Below are 21051 nucleotides of genomic sequence, written 5' to 3' on the forward strand. Positions count from 1 at the left end.
TAGAACAGAACTAGAACAGAACTAGAACAGAACTAGAACAGAACTAGAACAGAACTAGAACAGAACTAGAACAGAACTAGAACAGAACTAGAACAGAACTAGAACAGAACAGAACTAGAACAGAACTAGAACAGAACTAGAACAGAACTAGAACAGAACAGAACTAGAACAGAACTAGAACAGAACTAGAACAGAACTAGAACAGAACTAGAACAGAACTAGAACAGAACTAGAACAGAACTAGAACAGAACTAGAACAGAACTAGAACAGAACTAGAACAGAACTAGAACAGAACTAGAACAGAACTAGACAGAACTAGAACAGAACTAGAACAACAAAACTAGAACAAAACTAGAACAGAACTAGAACAGAACTAGAACAGAACTAGAACAGAACTAGAACAGAACTAGAACAAAACTAGAACAAAACTAGAACAGAACTAGAACAAAACTAGAACAAAACTAGAACAAAACTAGAACAAAAGTAGAACAAAACTAGAACAGAACTAGAATTCAAAGAAAAGTTTCCTAGAACTAACTAGAACTTAACTAGAACTGAACTAAAACAGAACTAGAACTGAACTGGAACTGATGTAGAACTGCAGAACAACTGAACTAGAAAGAAACTTTTCTTTTAATTCATGAGAAACGATTTTCAATGAAGTTTCCTTTAGTTGGTTAGAAAGATAGAAAGTTTCTTAACTTAATTAAATGTAAATTAGTGGAATTTTTAAAGAAAGCTAAATTTTATTGAAAATTTCTTAAAATTGTTATTATTTCAAGTTAGAGATCAAATATCGCTTTCTAGTCGCCTTTGTTAACATTTCCTTTCTATTATTGGATTTTTAATTTGATTTAAATAAAAAAACGTTTTAAAAATTAATCAAAAAACAATAGTTTGCTTCTAAAAAGTATTATGTTTATGTTTTTAAAAAATTTTCCATTGTTTCTTAATTTAAATAATAAAGGTCGTCTTTTTTCAGTTTGGAACTAACTTTGTTCAAAATTTTAAAATAGTTCTTTAAGTATTTTTTATTTCTCATGAGTTTGCGGTTATTTATTGGCACTATTTGTTTTAAATACATATTTTTGTATTTATTTTTAAAATTTGCATTTTTGTCTAATAGTGTTAATTAAATTGTTTAAATAATAAGTGACCACCTACACCAGACGTTAAAGGTAAATTATTTTAATGTTAAAATAAACATTCAAAATTTGAAAAAAACTCAAATCAAATAATTTATTTCAAAAAAAGACATCAGTCACGATTTTGCTATTGAGCCAAATAGTTAAAGCCAATAAATTATGAACGATTTTTTTTGGTTAATTTATTAAGCGAAAGTCACATGTTTATTTGTTTAACAAAAATAAATTGTCAACTTTATTATTCCGCCTTAAATGTGAAGCTTGAGTTATTTTTTAAAGAATTCTTAAGAATTTTAAGAAAATTTTCTACTAATTTTTTAAATAAATATGTGGTTTTTCAATCAAAATTATGAAAAAAAAACTTCAAAATTGTTAAAATAAACAAAAAGTTTTGAAATTTGCAAAATTTATTTCAAAATAAATGTTTTGTAAATAAACACACAATAAAAATAATTCACAATAACAACATAGAAATCACAACAATCTTTTCAAATTATAAAGATCTTTAAAGATCATTCACAATAATAAACTTTGAGTAAATGTCAATTACTTTTATTTACTTTAACCGTTACTTTACATTGTCACACACTCCCTCTCCCTCACCCTCTCTCCCAATATAACTCTACTTAACGGTAAAGTTTAAAGTTTGTTATATTTTTATTCAAATTGACGTCAATCTTTGTTTGCAGCCACTTCAAAATAACTGCGAATTGTATTTCAATATAAATTTACTCAATATATTATTGGTTATTTTGGGATTTGTTAGCAAATTGTATATTTGCGTTAATCATTTTTTTTTACCCAATTTGTTTGTAACAAAGTTGTTGTTATTATTGATGACCAATATTTACGTTTGTAAATTTTTAACAAAATGTCTTTTGGGGCAAAAATTACAAATATATTTATTTATAAACAAAATTATTATGTTAAACGCGTTTTGTTAATGTAAATGTTTTTATTTCATTTTAATGACGATTTGTTTTTTAAATATTAAGGATCAGTTGACTACAAAAAAAATTAAACAAAAAACAACAAGTAATTTTAGTTTGTCTAAAGGTTTGCCACATTTTCTTTAAGAAAAGTTTATTAAGAAAGTTTTCTTAAACAAAAGTTTCTTGAATGTTTCTTAAAAGTTTCTAGTTCTGTTCTAGTTATGTTCTAGTTCTGTTCTAGTTCTGTTCTAGTTCTGTTCTAGTTCTGTTCTAGTTCTGTTCTAGTTCTGTTCTAGTTCTGTTCTAGTTCTGTTCTAGTTCTGTTCTAGTTCTGTTCTAGTTCTGTTCTAGTTCTGTTCTAGTTCTGTTCTAGTTCTGTTCTAGTTCTGTTCTAGTTCTGTTCTAGTTCTGTTCTAGTTCTGTTCTAGTTCTGTTCTAGTTCTGTTCTAGTTCTGTTCTAGTTCTGTTCTAGTTCTGTTCTAGTTCTGTTCTAGTTCTGTTCTAGTTCTGTTCTAGTTCTGTTCTAGTTCTGTTCTAGTTCTGTTCTAGTTCTGTTCTAGTTCTGTTCTAGTTCTGTTCTTTTTTTTTTCTGTTCTAGTTCTGTTCTAGTTCTGTTCTAGTTCTGTTCTAGTTCTGTTCTAGTTCTGTTCTAGTTCTGTTCTAGTTCTGTTCTAGTTCTGTTCTAGTTCTGTTCTAGTTCTGTTCTAGTTCTGTTCTAGTTCTGTTCTAGTTCTGTTCTAGTTCTGTTCTAGTTCTGTTCTAGTTCTGTCTAGTTTTGTTCTAGTTTGTTCTAGTTCTGTTCTAGTTCTGTTCTAGTTCTGTTCTAGTTCTGTTCTAGTTCTGTTCTAGTTCTGTTCTAGTTCTGTTCTAGTTCTGTTCTAGTTCTGTTCTAGTTCTAGTTCTAGGTCTAGTTTCTAGTTCTGTCCTAAGGTTTCTGTTCTAGTTCTGTTCTAGTTCTGTTCTAGTTCTGTTCTAGTTCTGTTCTAGTTCTGTTCTAGTTCTGTGCGAGTTCCTGGTTCTAGTTTCTGTTCTAGTTCTGTTCTAGTTCTGTTCTAGTTCTGTCTAGTTCTGTTTCTAGTTCCTGTTCTAGTTCTGTTCTAGTTCTGTTCTAGTTCTGTTCTAGTCTGTTCTAGTTCTGTTCTAGTTCTGTTCGAGTTCTGTTCTAGTTCTGGTTCTAGTTCTGTTCTAGTTCTGTTTCTAGTTCTGTTCTAGTTCTGTTCTAGTTCGTTCTAGTCGGTTCTAGTTCTAGTTCCTGTTCTAGTTCTGTTCTAGTTCTGTTCTAGTTCTGTTCTAGTTCTGTTCTAGTTCTGTTCGAGTTGTCCTAGGTCTGTTCTAGTTCTGTTCTAGTTCTGTTCTTAGGTTCATGTTCTAGTTCTGTCTAGTTCTGGTTCTAGTTCTGTTCAGTTCTGTCTAGTTCTGTTCTAGTTCTGTTCTGGTTCTATTCTAGTTCTGTTCTATTTCTGTTCTAGTTCTGTTCTAGTTCTGTTCTAGTTCTGTTCTAGTTCTGTTCTAGTTCTGTTCTAGTTCTGTTCTAGTTCTGTTCTAGTTCTGTTCTAGTTCTGTTCTAGTTCTGTTCTAGTTCTGTTCTAGTTCTGTTCTAGTTCTGTTCTAGTTCTGTTCTAGTTCTGTTCTAGTTCTGTTCTAGTTCATTTCTAGTTTAGTTGTTGTTCAGTTCTAGTTCAGCTCTAGTTTTGTTAAGTTTCTCTGAGAAAGTTTTTTGAGAACGTTTTCTTTTAGAAAAGTTTCTTGAAAAAGTTTATCTTATTTGTTAAAGTTAGTAAATTCTTAAAATAATCTTTCTCTTTTTGGTAGTTTGTTAAGTATTACGATTTATTGTTTTTGATTTTTTTTTTTAACTTTTTTTGCAAATTTTATTGCTTTAATTATTTTGTATAACAACTTAATTTAATGGTTTAAGCCTTAAAAAGTTTGTTAGCAAAAATGTGGGTCAAAATTAAATTTAAAACTTTATTGGTGATTTTAATAAAAATGACATTAACATTAAAAAAAAAAAAAAATTAAGAAAAAATGTCAATGTCAACATCTTAAACAGATAATGTAAAGTACTTGTGGCTTAAACATTTACAAACTTTTTTAAAATAAATTGTTAAAATTTTTGATTGGAAATTGATTAAAAATGGAGAATTATTTAAAGAAGTGAAATAAATATTCAAACAAATGTTTAAAATAAAAACCTTGAATTTAATCAATAAATTTGAAAAATTTTGAAAGAAATAATTAAAAAAAAATTTGCAAAAAATCTAAATTCTTTTAAACACCTTGATTCTAAACTTCTAAAAGTTGCTCAAATGTAAAGTTGACCTTTAAATTTTGCTTTAAACTCAAAATGTTTTGTAACTTTTTTTCTATAAATGTTGTAATAGAATGTTTTTTACAAAAAACTCAGTTGAGAATATAAAAAACAACAATAACAATATATTTTTTTTAATAAAAATACGTGACTTCCTAAAAATATTGAACATTAATTGAATTTATTTATTTAAGTTTATTTGTTTTTCTGCTTTTAATATTATTTCATTAATTTTATAGATTTAAAAAAAAATATATATTTCGTAAAAAAGTGTTAATTTTCTTGTGAGCATTTATTTTGCTCGTGTTAATTTTTATGTCTGAACAATAAACCTATTTTTGTTTAATGTTGGTTAATAACCTTTTAAAAATGGTAAAAAATACTTTTTTTTTAAATCCAACTGTCTCAAAAATTATTTATAATATTTTAATAAAAAATTGTATTTCACAGCTTTCCTTTTCTCCCTTAAAATAATGAAATAATGTGGAAGTATTTTGTTATTGTTTCCATTTCAAAAAAATTTAATTTAACCCATATTTTTTAATGCATTTTTAATTTAAAATGACAATTATTAAAACCGCATTCTTAGTATAAATGTGTTTTAAATATATTGATGTATAAAACAAAAACAATAACAAAAAACTTAAAACAATAAACAATAAAAAAAAAATAATTTAAAAGATTCTTGAAAGAATTTTTAAAGTTTTGCATCAAAAACCTTATTTTTTACTTTCACTTAACAGAAAACAGATTTTTTTCAAGAAATATGAAAAATTAAAAAAAAAACTCGAGTAACCGGTTACGATTATTCGATTAATGGTTTATTTTTTTCAATATTCCTTAAATACACAGCTTGTTGATAGAAAATATGAAAAATTAAAAAAAATTATTCGAATAATCGGTTATTTGTTTCAACGATTATTCGAATAATCGATTATTTTCTCTAAAATTAACAATAATTAAAAAAAATTAAGTGAATTATTATTAGTTTCTTGCTTTTTTTCAGGAAATATAGAAATTTTACAAAAAATTAATCGAGTAACCGGTTATTCGTTGAATCGATTATTTTTTCCATATTCCTTTAGTTCTTTGCCTTTTTCTTAAAATTAGTAAAATAAATAAATTTCTGCAAAATAAATATTCGAATGATTGGTTATTTGTTTCAACGATTATTCGAATAATCGATTATTTTCTGTAAAATTAACAATAATTAAAAAAAATTCAGTGAATTATTATTAGTTTCTTGCTTTTTTTTTCAGGAAATATAGAAATTTTACAAACAATTATTCGAGTAACCGGTTATTCGTTGAAACGATTATTCGAATAATCGATTATTTTTTCCATATTCCTTTAGTTCTTTGCCTTTTTCTTAAAATCTGTAAAATAAATAAATTTTTGCAAAATAAATATTCGAATAATCGGTTATTTGTTTCAACGATTATTCGATTAATCGATTATTTTCTGTAAAATTAACAATAATTAAAAAAAATTCAGTGAATCATTATTAGTTTCTTGCTTTTTTTCAGGAAATATAGAAATTTTACAAAAAATTATTCGAGTAACCGGTTATTCGTTGAAACGATTATTCGAATAATCGATTATTTTTTCCATATTCCTTTAGTTCTTTGCCTTTTTCTTAAAATCAGTAAAATAAATTTCTGCATAATAAATATTCGAATAATCGGTTATTTGTCTCAACGATTGTTCGAATAATCGATTATTTTCTCTAAAATTAACAATAATTAAAAAAAATCAGTGAATTATTATTAGTTTCTTGCTTTTTTTTCAGGAACTATAGAAATTTTACAATAAATTAATCGAGTAACCGGTTATTCGTTGAAATGATTATTCGAATAATCGATTATTTTTTCCATATTCCTTTAGTTCTTTGCCGTTTTCTTAAAATCTGTAAAATAAATAAATTTCTGTGAAATAAATATTTGAATAATCGGTTATTTGTTACAACGATTATTCGAATAATCGATTATTTTATCAAAAATTTTATCAAGCACTTAAAAAAATTAGCAAATATTTGTTAGATTCTTGTTTTTTTTTTTCAAGAAATATAGAAATTTTACAAAAAATTATTCGAGTAACCGGTTAATCGTTCGAATCGGTTATTCATATTACCGCTTTTTCAATAATCGTTTAATTCATTGCTTTTTTCAGGAAAATTTTAAACACTTTGAAATAAAAAAATATTCGAATAACCGGTTATTTGTTGAAACGATTATTCGAATAATCGATTATTATTTTCTCGAAAATTTATAAAAAAAATATAACAATTAAACAAATATTAGGATTATTTGTTGATTTTTTATGAAAATATTAAAAAATTATTCGAATAACCGATAAACATTTTTTATTGAATTATTCGAATAACCGGTTATTTGTTAATATTATCAGTGGAATAATCGATTATTTTCTCAGAAATTAACAGGATTTACAATTTTTTTTTAAATATTAACTAATTTTTTGTTCTTTTTTCAGAAATATGAATATTTTTTTAAAAAATTATTCGAATAACCGATTACTTATTTACAGTATTATTTGAATAATCGATTACTTACTCACAAATTGATAAAAATAACCAAATTGTAATATATATTGTTACCTTTTGCGGGAAATATTGAAAATTTTCGAAAAAAAATTGCACGATTATTCGGGTAACCGGTTATTTTTTTTTATTAAAATTAGCAAGAAAACTAAAAAAATACCAAATATTTGTTAAATTTCTTGATTTTTTAGCTGAAAAATAATAAAATTTAAAAATAATTATTTGAATAATCGATTATTTTCTTTAATGATTATTCGAGTAACCGGTTACTTTTTCGCAAATTTACAAAAAATATGAAAAAATTTACTAAATTTAGTTTAACTTCTTTTTGTAATTGTATTTTTCTTGAAAATTTTGAAAAATTGATCCGCAATCGTTTACCTAATGAAACGATTATTCGAGTAACCGATTATTTTAGTTCAGTTTAACAAGAAAAATAACAAATTAACAGTTATTTAGTAAGTTACTTCGAAAATGAAATGGAAATTTTTAGATTTTGAGAAAAAAATTATTCGAATAACCGATTATTCGGATAAACGATTATTCGAGTAAGCAATTATTTTATGTAGAATTAACAAAAAAATAGATTTTTTAGTAAAATATTAAAAAAAAATACATCTAAATGTATTCGGTTAACCGATTAAACTTAATCGATTACCGAATGAAACAAATATTCGGGTAACCGATTATTTTAGTTCAATTTAACAAGAAAAGTAACAAATTAATAGCTAATTAATAAGTTACTGGCTTAACCATGTAAAATTTTGGTAATAGAGAAAAAAATTATTCGAATAACCGATTATTCGCTTAAACGATTATTCGAGTAACCGATTATTTTAAGTGAAATTAACAAGAAAATTGATTTTATAATGAAATATTAAAAATTACAAATAAACATTTATTTGACTAACCGATTAATCGGTTTGTGAATTATTCGATAAATCGGTTATTTTTCAGAAAAAGTTTAAAAATAAGGATTTTACTAAAATCATAAATTATTTGTTTAATTAGAGAAATAATTGTTGTATTTTTCTATTTGAGTCGATTAATCGTTTACTTGCCATCTCTATTATTGTTAAATTTGAAAAAGTTGTTGATCTTGTTAACGGATTTATTTGTTATTTCAATTACTTTTGAACTAAACAGGAAGAGAAACTTGTATAATATTTTAATTGTTTTCTATTATTTCACTTTAAATAGTTTTAGTTTATTTTAAATAGTCAAAGCGAGAGAGTGAGAGGGGCCAAGTGATAGTGTGAAAATCTGTATTTTTATAACAGTTATTAATTACTTTAGTTAAAATGCCATTTAATTTATTTACTTAATAAAAAACTGTAGTTTGCTAAGACAACTATAATCTAGCTTAAGGACACATGATGAAATTGTTATTAAAATAGACATTCATAGTAATAGAAATTGAAATTGTTTGTAAAAATATAAGAAAAGGGGGAAAGGTGAATGATTACTTTCTAGTTAATGGAGAACACTGTTTCCATTAGTAATTTAAAGGAAGATATACAAAACTATAGAAATATTATAGAAATTATGAAAAATTTAACAACTATTGTGAATAATTTGGTTAATTTTTGCAGTTTTTTTACTTTTTAGCATATTTAACTCATATATGAAGAAAATTGCCTTACTATTGTGAATGATTTTTTAAAATTCTTGATATTTTCAACATTTTTTTTGTATTAAAATCCTTATAATTTTTATAATTACAAGCAATTTTTCTTTTTGTTTTACCTCAAACTATATAGAATATACCCAACTATTGTGAATGATTTTTGTTAATTTTCGGAAATTTTCAAAATTTTTTTCTTTCAAATTGAATTAATAGATCTTTAATAAACATAAAACTTAAAATTTATTTCATTATTTTCAAATTTATAAAAATTTTCCAAACATTTAATGATTTTTAGACTTTTACAATTTAAATTTTTACTCTAAATCCAATATTGTAAAAGTTAGCCAACTATTGTGAATGATTTTTGTTAATTTCTAGAAAATGTAAAAATTGTCTATAGCAACCTAATTCTAGCAAAATTTTTAAACTTACACAATAAAAATTTTTATTTTATCTATAATATTAGAAAAGTTAGCAAACTATTGTGAATGATTTTTCTAAAATTTTTCGAAATTTAAAAAAAATCACTTATTTTCCAAGCACTATAAGATTTCTAGTCTTTTTAAATTAAAATTTTTACTCTTACTCGCATATTGTAAAAGTTAGCCAACTATTGTGAATGATTTTTTAAAAATGTTCACTAGTTTCCTTAGATTTTAGGTAATGGACATATTATAAAGCAAAAACTTCCATTGCTTTTCTTTCTCCACAGTCTTATCCAATTTAATGTTAATTCTGAGAATTAGCCAACTATTGTGAATGATTTTTCTTATTTTCTTTGAATTATCAAAATTTTCCTATTGCTTTCAAATAACTGCATTAGTTGTAGTAATAATCAATTAAAAATTCTTGTTTATCTTCAAATTTTGAAATCACTATTGTGAATGATTTTTGTTAATTTTTTGAAAATTGTTAAAATTTTCGATGGCATTGGATTCCGAGCAAGTTTTTGAGGTGAAGGCAATTGAAATTTTTATTCTAAATTTAATATTTCAAAAGTTTCTTAACTATTGTGAATGATTTTTCTTAATTTTCTTTGAATTTTAAAAATTTTTGTATTGCTTTCTATATATTGGGAAATTTGTAACAATAATCAATTTAAATTTTTTGTCTAGCTTTAAATTTTAAAAACACTATTGTGAATGATTTTTGTTAATTTTTTGGAAATTGTTAAATTTTTCTATAGCCTTCTTCTCCGAGCAAGCTAATAAGCGATAAGCAAGTAACATTTGTATTTTCACTTTAATATTTCAAAAGTTTACCAACTATTGTGAATCATTTTGGAGTTTACTTTAGAATTTAGTTATGTTTTGCTAGGATTAGGTTTAAGTTTATCTTGTAAATAAGATTTGATATAAGTTTTTGTTGTTTTACTTGATTTTTTTGTTATTGTGATTAACACTTTCGCTTTTGGAGGCTTTTGAACTTTTTTTCTTTTCATTTTCTTGGGTGTAGAGTTAGTTCAATTGTTTTCACTTTTTCTTTTTTTATAAAAATTTCAAAATGATTTATTTCGCAATTTACATGTTTATTACTTAATGATTAGACAAACATGACAGTTAAAAACTAGTTTTTTTTTATTTTGCAACATTAAGAAGCTTATAGATAAATGTAATTATAAATGTGTTGCATATTTGATTTATTTGAATTTTCAATTAAATTTCAGTTTTAAGCTGAAATGAAAAAATTGAATAAAAGTTTTAATAGATTTGAATTGATTGAGAAATTTTTAAATCCTTTTATATTGAAAAAAGGTTTAAGAAGGTCTTTGCTTTCTTATGCAAATTTCATTATTTATGAGTTTTTTTCTTTCAGGCGTAAATTTGTTTAATTGAATTTTTATTTTTGCATTTAACATTGTTTGCCTTAAATTTATTTGTTTTTTCTGCTTAAACAAGGTTATAATTTAATATAAATATAAATAAACCATAAATTTGTTATAAACAAATAAATTTTAGAATTGTGTAAAAAATTGCATAAACAAGATTTAACAAGATTAATTGCAAAGAATAAATGCAAATGTTTGTGCAATTTGAAAAAAATATTGTGAAATTTTGTAAAAAATTAAAAAGATGATCATATTATTTTTTTTAATGTAAGCCAAATTTTGTTTGACTATCTGTCTAGCTCCAATATTTTTAAAATTTGTCAACTATTGTGAATGATTTTTGTTGTTTTTAAGAAATTAGAAAATTTTTCTATGGCATGTTTATACTAGCAAGTTTTGTGATTATAATCCATTTAATTTTTTATTGTAACTCCAATAACTAGCCAACTATTGTGAATGATTTTTCTTATTTCCTAGAATTTGGAAAATTTTTCGTTTGATTTCTAATCGTGGCAAGATTTGTAGTCATATCCAATTAAAATTTTTTCTCTAGGTTCAATATTTGCAAACTACTATTGTGAATGATTTTTGTTATTTTTAAGAAATTGTGAAAATTTCATATGGCATTATATTCCTTATAAGTTTTATAGTCTAAAACAATTTAAACTTTTTCCTGATCTCCAATAACTTGTTAACTATTGTGAATGATTTTTTTATTTTCTAGAATTTGGAAAATGTTTTATTTAATTTCTAATTGTGGCCAGATTTGTAGTCATATCCAATAAAAAATTTTCGTCTAGTTTTAATATTTGCAAACTACTATTGTGATTGATTTTTCTTAGTTTTAAGAAATTGTGAAAAATTTCTGTGGCATTATATTCCTGAGAAGTTTTGTAATCTGTGGCAATATAAATTTTTACTCAAAATTTAACTTTAGTCGACTATTGTGAATGATTTTTCTTATGTTCTTAGAATTTTTGAAATTTTTGTTACATTTTTCAAGCGTGGCTATGTTTTAAGTAATAATCAATTTAAAATTTTTTTCTAACTTAAATTTTTGAAAATACTATTGTGAATGATTTTTCTTAATTTCTTAGAAATTGTGAAACTTTCCTTTAGCTTCCTTTTCATAACAAGATTTGTAATTCTTTTCAGTTTTACTTCGATGTTCTATTAAATTTAGTTTCTTTTTAGTTATTAAACTTCAATTTAATCGTTTTTTATAACAAGCATTCTAAACTATTTTTAACTTTATTTTTTCTACATTAACTAAACGACCTTGAATTTAAGTTGTGTCTCACTATCCCGGATATAGTTTAAATTGTTTGCTTTTTTTATTATTGTAAAAATTTCCTTTTTAATTATTGTATAATAAATATGTCAGCAGCCACTTTAAGCCTACAATTATACATATAGTTAGTTCCCCTTGTAAGTAACACCATTTACAGCTCGAGTCAGTTGTGTTTTCCCTACTTCCTGCCTTTGAATCCCCTTAACTTTCCCCCTTTATTAGCCAAAGAAACTAGTTTAAATATAAATTAAAACACAATTTACAATTTGTTTACATTTATAGGTTTGTTTATACGAACTTTAAGCCGGTTCTTTGTTATTGTTTTTTTTTTTTTGCTATTTTCGACAAGTCTTTCTTTGGCCTCTCTTTTGTTTTCGTTTGTTATGCAAATCTTTTTATCAAAACAAATTTTCCATTACGATTGTTTTCTTTTAACTTCTGCTTTTTATAAATGTTAATAAATAAATCAATATTTATTTAAATTTATTTACATTATAGTTTAAAAAACTTTTAAGTTTATTTAGTTTCTTTGGCATAAAGGCTTTATAAAGAGTTTACAAACTAGTTTTGTTTACTTTACTTAAATATAATTGACGCGCTCTTTCCCTCTCTATCACTCTCTCTCTCTCTCTAAATACTAAAACTCTTAGTTTAAGCAATGTATGCAAATGATAATAACAAAAACAACAAAAAGCTACACGTGCTGGTTAAACAGGTGGTTAGTTGACTGTTAGTAGTTGAGTGTAACTTGTTGTTTATTATAGTTGTTGTTTTAGTTTAAAAGAAGTTATGAAAGCTCTTTATCTATATACATAAATAATATGACTAAAAGCAGGGTTGGTTAAGTAATTTCCAACCTTTTTTACTCTATTTACATTTATCCAACTATTGTGAATGTTTTTTCTTATATTTTTTACAATTTGGAAAATTTTCTATAGTTTTCTTAACACAAAAAGATTTTTGTTAATATACCATTTAAATTTTGTCTTTAGCTTCAAATTATCAAACTACTATTGTGAATGATTTTTGTTATTTCTTAGAAATTGTAAAATTTGTCTATGGCATTGTAATACTAGTTAGTTATATAGTCCATGTCTATTTAAATTTTTGGTCTAACTCTATTAATTAGACAACTATTGTGAATGAATTTTGTTATTCTCTTGCAATTCGGAATTTTTTTTATGATTTTCTAATCTTGACAAGTTATCTAAAAATATTCCTTTAAAATTTTTGCTCTAGGTTCAATATTTCCAAACTACTATTGTGAATGATTTTTGTTATTTTTAAGAAATTGCTAAATGTTTCTATGGCTTTGTAATACCAGTTAGTTTTAGAGTCCAAATCTATTTAAATTTGTGGAGTATCTTCATTAAATAGAAAACTATTGTGAATGATTTTCTTATTCTCTTACAATTTGGAATTTTTAGTATGGTTTTCTAATCTTGACAAATTATCTAAAAATATTCCATTAAAACTTTTGTTCTAGCTTCAATATTATCAAACTACTATTGTGAATGATTTTTGTTATTTTTAAGAAATTGCTAAAGGTTTCTATGGCATTGTTATAATAGTTAGTTTTATAGTCCAAATCTATTTAAATTTGTAGTCTATCTTTATTAATAAGACAACTATTGTGAATGAATTTTCTTATTTTCTTAAAATTTGGAAATTTTTTTATGGTTTTCAAATCTTGACAAGTTATCTAGTAATATTACATTAAAAAATTTGCTCTAGCTTCAATATTTCTAAATTGCTATTGTGAATGATTTTTTTATTTTTTAGAAATTGCCAACTATTTTTATAACATTGTATTACTAGCAGGTTTTGTTAACCAAATTAATTAAAACTTTTTCTCAATCTCAAGTAATAAGCCATCTACTGTGAATGAATTTTCTTATTTTCACACAATTTAAAAATTTTTCTATGGTTTTCTAATCTTGACAAGTTATCTAATAATATTCCATTAAAATTTTTGCTCTAACATTAATATTTCCAAAATACTATTGTGAATGAATTTTGTTATTTTTTTGAAATTTCGTAAGATTTCTATGACATTATAATACCAGCTACTTTGGCCATCCAAAAGAATTTGAACTTTTACTCTAGCTTCCATAATTAGCCATCTACTGTGAATGAATTTTGTTATTTTCTTACAATTTAGAAATTTGTTTAGTAATATTCCATTTCAAATTTCTATTTATATTTCTTAAGTCTTTACATGTTCCCAACCCTGTTTTGATTTAAAAGTTTTAGTATAAACTTGTCTGTTATAAAGCTTTTCTGCATAAGCTGACTATATAACACTGTCTCACTTTTCCACTCTCTCTCTCTCTCTATTAATTTGCAATTTTGAAGAGTGTGCAAAAAGGTGTAAAAGAAAGAGAGAGGGATTGGGAGAGAGTAAATGCAATTATAGCTGCACACTACTGCAAAATCACTTAATTAAAGCAAAGCCAGTTTGTTTACAAAGTGTGGCGACCAAAGGTGTGAACACAATTTAAGCGCTAACTACAGTTTGTGAGTTTTTCAATATTCCTTTAGATTTGAAAGCAATTTTTGAAGAAGTTTGAAAGAATTCTGTATAAAATTTTTATTACTGTAGGCAGCTAAGACTTTTAAGAATATTTTGGTAAAATTTTAGCACAGTGGGTCATCTTTTTTAGCATATAGTGTGTAAAACATGTTTAAAAATTTTTGCAAGAGATTTTTCAATATTTATTTAGATTTTAACACAATTTTTGAAATAGTTTGAAAGAACTCTGTATAAAATTTTGATTGCTATAGGCAGCTAAGACTCTTAAGAAAAATTTGGTAAAATTTCAGCACAGTGGGTCAACTTTTTTAGTCTCTAGAGAATGAAATATCTGCAAGTATTTTCAAGAGATTTTTCAATATTTCTTCAATTTTGAATGCAATTTGAGAACAATTTCTAAATTACTTTACATAAAACGTTAGGGTCCACAGAATCTTTAGACTCTTCAGAATATTTTGATAAAATTTTAGCACAGTGGGTCAACTTTTCTAGTCTTCAGAATGTATAATATGTTTATGTTTTTATGCGAGAATTTTTTTTAATAATTCTTCAGTTTGAACACAATTTTAGAAAAATAAAATTTAAATAATTTTTATAAAATTTAGGGTCCATGGAAACTTTGGACTCTTCAGAATATCGTGGCAAAATTTCAGCACAGTGGGTCAAATTTTATGGTCCCAAAAGAGCAAAAATCTTGTCTTGCTTCTATTTTTTTAAGATTTGCCGTTTAGTGGTTTTAATTGTAAATCTCTACAAACTATTAATACTTTTAACTGTGGTCTGTGGTTATAACGCCTTCATTGTAATTCCAATTTAAATTAAACGAAAAATCACACAAAATAAAGCTTTTTTAAAGCAAAAATATGTCAGTATTTAAAAAACAATTAGTACGCAATTGTTAAGCCATAGAAAAGGACTTAAAAACAACAAAGTTTATTTACAAAATCAGCTTAAATAATAATAAAATAAAACGTAAATAAATTAATAACAAAAATAAATAAAAAAAAAATACTTAATTTCATGTTTAACAAACTGTTTTCTTTTTCGTCTTATTACAGATGGTTTCATGGCAATCTTTCTGGTAAAGAAGGTGAAAAATTGTTATTGGAGCGTGGTAAGAATGGTTCATTTCTGGTACGTGAATCTCAATCAAAACCAGGTGATTTTGTTTTATCCGTACGTACCGATGATAAAGTAACTAATGTCATGATACGTTGGCAGGTAAGTTTCATAGAAAATTACTACTAAGTATGTATATAACCCACACACACACACACACACACACTCACTTTATTACACTAACTAAAATTAAAAAGAAAAAAAATATCGATTTGTGTTTTTTTTGGTTTCAAGTTCAAATAATGTAATTTACTAAATCTAAAGTTTTTCCTTATTATTGGTGACCTTGAATTAAATAGCAACAACAACAACAACAGCACTCACATATTAAATAATTCTAAAAACAAAAGCAACAAAATATTTATTTTATTTATTCATTCTAACGTTGAAAATAATTTTAATTCGTTTTACAAATATGACAAAACAATGACTTACTAATAGTAGCTAAATAATAACAAAAAAAAAAAAAAAAAAAAAAAACAATAACAATCACAACAACAACAACAAATAATTAATATTTAGAGAATTTATTTAATTAACAACAACAATAAAAAGTGTTCAGGTTAAACAATCAAAACGTAAACAAAATTCAAGCAAATTTGCCATAATTTAAACAATTTTCTTCCAATTAAAGCTCAAATTTTTAACAAATTTGTATATAGCTTATATACAAATATAAGTTCTATAGAATCTTAAGACTCTCTGCAACAACTTATTAAAAAATTTAAGCACAATGGGCCAACTTTTCATGTCCCTTGATAGACAGAAAGCGTTTAAGTATTTCTACTGGAAATTTTCAGTATTTTTAGGTTATAACTCAATTTTTGAAAAATTCTGAAAGAAGTTTATATCAATATATAGGTTTCATGGAATCTTAAGATTCTACAGCATAATCTAACAAAATTCTAACACAGTGGGTCAACTAGTATAGTCTCCAGCGAGAAAAATGTTTTTAAATTGTTTACACAAGATTTTTCAAAATTTCCTCAGGTTTAAACTCATTTATTGCAAAACTTTCTAAGAAGTCATTATAAAATTTGAAACTCTAACGAATAATAAAACTTTTTAGAATCTTCTTGCAAAATTTTATGACAGTGGGCCTAAATTTATAGCATACAGAGAGTAAAATGTTTGGTAGTAATTTACTTAAGATTTTTTTTAGATTTCCTTCAAGTCTAACCTAAAATTTTGCGAAACTTTCTAAGGAGACTGTAGCAAAATTTAGGTTTCCGGAAATTCTTGGACTCAAAAGATTCTACTTGCAAAATTTCATAATAGTGGGCCTAATTTTATAGAACAAAGAGAGGGAAAATATGAAAAATAATTTTTCATTAAATTATTAGTTTTTTTTCAAGTTTAACCTCAATTTGTGCAAAACTTTCTAAGGAGACTGCAGCAAAATTGTGATTTCCTGAAATTCCTGGACTCTTTAGATTCCACTTGCATAATTTCATAACAGTGGGCCTAATTTTTTAAAACAAAGAGAGGATAAATATAAAAATTAATTTTTCATTGAGTTTTCAATTTTTCTTCAAGTTTAACCTCAATTTGTGCAAAACTTTCTAAGGAGACTGTAGCAAAATTGAGATTTCCGGAAATTCCTGGACTCTTTAGATTCCACTTGCAAAATTTCATAACAGTGGGCCTAATTTTATAGAACAAAGAGAGGATAAATATAAAAATTAATTTTTCATTAAATTATTAGTTTTTCTTCAATTTTAACCTCAATTTGTGCAAAACTTTCTAAGGAGACTGTATCAAAATTGAGGTTTCCGGAAACTCCTAGATTCTTTAGATTCTACTTGCAAAATTTCACAACAGTGGGCCTAATTTTATAGAACAAAAAGAGGAAAATATAAAAATTTATTTTTGATTTTGTTGTCAGTTTTTCTTCAACTTTAACCTCAATTTGTGCAAAACTTTTTATTGAGACTGTATCAAAATTTAAAATTCCGGGAATTCATAGACTCTAGATTCTACTTGCAAAATTTCATAACAGTGGGCCTATTTTTATAGAACAAAGAGAGGGAAAATATAAAAAATAATTTTTCATTAAATTATTAGTTTTTCTTCAAGTTTAACCTCAATTTGTGCAAAACTTTCTAAGGAGACTGTATCGAAATTGAGGTTTCCGGAAATTCCTGGACTCATAAGATTCTACTTGCAAAATTTCATAACAGTGGGCCTAATTTTATAGAACAAAGAGAGTAAAATGTTCGAAAGTAATATTTTTGTTACGTTTTAAGTTTTTCTTCGAGTTTAACCTCAATTTGTGCAAAATTTTCTAAGGAGACTGTAGCAAAATTGTTATTTCCTGAAATTCCTGGAGTCATTAGATTGTCCTTGCAAAATTTCATAACAGTGGGCCTAATTTTATAAAACAAAGAGAGGGAAAATATAAAAAATAATTTTTCATTAAATTATTAGTTTTTCTTCAAGTTTAACCTCAATTTGTGCAAAACTTTCTAAGGAGACTGTATCGAAATTGAGGTTTCCGGAAACTCCTGGACTCATTAGATTCTCCTTGCAAAATTTCATAACAGTGGGCCTATTTTTATAGAACAAAGAGAGAAAAATGTTTGAAAGTAATATTTTTCTTACGTTTTAAATTTTTCTTCAAGTTTAACTTCAATTTTTGCAAAACTTTCTAAGGAGACTGCAGCAAAATTGTGATTTCCTGAAATTCCTGGACTCTTTAGATTTCACTTGCAAAATTTCATAACAGTGGGCCTAATTTTATAGAACAAAGAGAGGATAAATATAAAAATTAATTTTTCATTGACTTTTCAGTTTTCCTTCAAATTTAACCTCAATTTGTGCAAAACTTTCTAAGGAGACTGTGGCAAAATTGAGGTTTCCGGAAATTCCTGGACTCAAAAGATTCTACTTGCAAAATTTGATAACAGTGGCCCTAATTTTATAGAACAAAGAGAGGATAAATTAATATAAATAAATTAAATTAATAAATTAAAAATTAATTTTTCATTGACTTTTCAGTTTTCCTTCAACTTTAACCTCAATTTTTGCAAAACTTTCTAAGGAGACTGTAGCAAAATTGTGATTTCCTGAAATTCCTAGACTCATTAGATTCTCCTTGCAAAATTTCATAACAGTGAGACTAATTTTATAGAACAAAGAGAGGGAAAATATAAAAAATAATTTTTCATTAAATTATTAGTTTTTCTTCAACTTTAGCCTCATTTTGTGCAAAACTTTTTAAGGAGACTGTAACAAAATTGAGGTTTCCGGAAATTCCTAGACTCTTTAGAGTCTACCTCCAAAATTTCATAACAGTGGGCCTAATTTTATAGAGCAAAGAGAGTAAAAAGTTCAAATGTAATTTTTCTTGAAATTTTCAGTTTTTTTGCAAGTTTATCCTCAATTTGTGCAAAACTTTCTAAGGAGACTTTAGCAAAATTGAGGTTTCCCAAAATTCCTAGACTCTTTAGATTCTACTTGCAGAATTTCATAACTGTGGTCCTAATTTTATAGAACAAAGAAAGTAATTTTTCTTGAAATTTTCAGTTTTTCTGCAAGTTTAACCTCAAATTATGCAAAACTTTTCTAGGAGATTGTATACAAATTTTGGGTCCTTAGAATTGGAAGACTATTAAGTATGTTGTGGTAAAATTTCATTAAATTCTTTCAAAATTTAAGGGCAATATTACTGAAATTTATTTTGGTATCTTTCGATCTCTCTTTTTACAAAATTTTTCGTGTTTAACCTCAAATTTTGAAAATGTTTTGAAGAAAACATTATAAAATGTTTGGAGCTTTAGAATTATTAAAATTTTTAGAATATTCCTTTAAAATTTCATAACAGTGGGACAAATTTTAAAGGCATTAATAAGAAAAATGTATTTTATTACATTTAACCTAATTTTGTTCCTATTTCTTCGTGTTTAACCTCAAATTTTCAAAAATTTTAAAAGAAAACATTTCAAAAAGTAAAAGTGATTTGAATTTGTAACAAATTTTAATAAGTGTTTTGTTAAATTGTTATTAAAAATAAACACATTTTAAAGAGTTTTTGTAAGAATATTTCATTAATTCCTTTTTTCTTTCTTTTTTCCAGGATAATAAATACGATGTTGGTGGTGGTGAACCCTTTAACACTCTGTCCGAATTAATCGAACATTACAAACGTAATCCCATGGTTGAGACTTGTGGTACAGTGGTGCATTTGCGCCAACCATTCAATGCCACACGCATAACAGCGGCTGGCATTAATGCCAGAGTGGAGCAATTGGTTAAGGTGAGCTAGAATTTGTATTGTGAAACACATTTAACATTAAGAATTCCAACGAACATTTCAATAGTTATAGACAAATCAAATGATTTTTCAGTTGTTTTTACCTTTTAAGGCTTTTAGCAGTTAAAACAATAGTGTCTGTCAAAAGTTGTTATTGTTGTTTGAATAATGTAAGTTTTTAAAATATAATTAAGTTTTTTTTTTCATCTTAATAATCTTTTTTACATTTGAAAAGCTTACGACAATAATAACAACAATATAATAGCAAAAAGTAATTAATTTTTAGTACTTTTTTTGCTTTAAATCGTTTGGGAACATATTGTGGTTTAGAATAAAGGGTGATAGGGAGAGATTAAGGTTGTAAAAAATCATTAAAAAAATCTTCATTTTATAATTTATACATTATTAATAATAATTGATAAATGCGGTTAAAAAGCAATCATTTTTTTATAATTGTTTGAGACAATAGAGATTTATAATTGAATTATTAATTACGAATTAAGAAATCTAAATGAACAAATCTTTAATGACAAGCATTGTCTCTCCAAAGAGTGAATTTTTTTTCTAGTTCAATTCTAGTTTAGTTCTAGTTCTGTTCTAGTTCTGTTCTAGTTCTGTTCTAGTTCTGTTCTAGTTCTGTTCTAGTTCTGTTCTAGTTCTGTTCTAGTTCTGTTCTAGTTCTGTTCTAGTTCTGTTCTAGTTCTGTTCTAGTTCTGTTCTAGTTCTGTTCTAGTTCTGTTCTAGTTCTGTTCTAGTTCTGTTCTAGTTCTGTTCTAGTTCTGTACTAGTTCTGTTCTAGTTCTGTTCTAGTTCTGTTCTAGTTCTGTTCTAGTTCTGTTCTAGTTCTGTTCTAGTTCAGTTCTAGTTCAGTTCTAGTTCAGTTCTAGTTCAGTTCCAGTTCAGTTCTAGTTCAGTTCTAGTTCAGTTCTAGTTCAGTTCTAGTTCTGTTCTAGTTCTGTTCTAGTTCTGTTCTAGTTCTGTTCTAGTTCTGTTCTAGTTCTGTTCTAGTTCTGTTGTAGTTCTGTTCTAGTTCTGTTGTAGTTCTGTTCTAGTTCTGTTCTAGTTCTGTTCTAGTTCTGTTCTAGTTCTGTTCTAGTTCTGTTCTAGTTCTGTTCTAGTTCTGTTCTAGTTCTGTTCTAGTTCTGTTCTAGTTCTGTTCTAGTTCTGTTCTAGTTCTGTTCTAGTTCTGTTCTAGTTCTGTTCTAGTTCTGTTCTAGTTCTGTTCTAGTTCTGTTCTAGTTCTGTTCTAGTTCTGTTCTAGTTCTGTTCTAGTTCTGTTCTAGTTCTGTTCTAGTTCTGTTCTAGTTCTGTTCTGTTCTAGTTCTGTTCTAGTTCTGTTCTAGTTCTGTTCTAGTTCTGTTCTAGTTCTGTTCTAGTTCTGTTCTAGTTTGTTCTAGTTCTGTTCTAGTTCTGTTCTAGTTCTGTTCTAGTTCTGTTCTAGTTCTGTTCTAGTTC

The 21051-nt window shown here is 25.6% G+C and overlaps 1 protein-coding gene across 5 annotated transcripts in view; it reads left to right on the plus strand.

The window, feature by feature from the left end:
• Window positions 1–21051, plus strand: part of LOC119611319 (tyrosine-protein phosphatase corkscrew) — an 80893-nt gene that overhangs the window by 51656 nt on the left and 8186 nt on the right. For 4 of the 5 annotated variants that reach the window (XM_037966859.1, XM_037966861.1, XM_037966858.1 and 1 more), the window contains 2 exons: window positions 15284–15446; window positions 19420–19599. In XM_037966859.1, coding sequence (XP_037822787.1) covers window positions 15284–15446; window positions 19420–19599 — 343 coding nt within the window. Of the gene's footprint in view, window positions 1–15105; window positions 15198–15283; window positions 15447–19419; window positions 19600–21051 lie in introns of those variants that run through there. The other variant, XM_037966862.1, reaches the window with a different exon arrangement.

Source organism: Lucilia sericata, unplaced genomic scaffold, assembly GCF_015586225.1.
Source record: "Lucilia sericata isolate MDLA Ls3-8-SP2 unplaced genomic scaffold, ASM1558622v1 Contig001421F_arrow, whole genome shotgun sequence".
NCBI lineage: Eukaryota > Metazoa > Arthropoda > Insecta > Diptera > Calliphoridae > Lucilia > Lucilia sericata.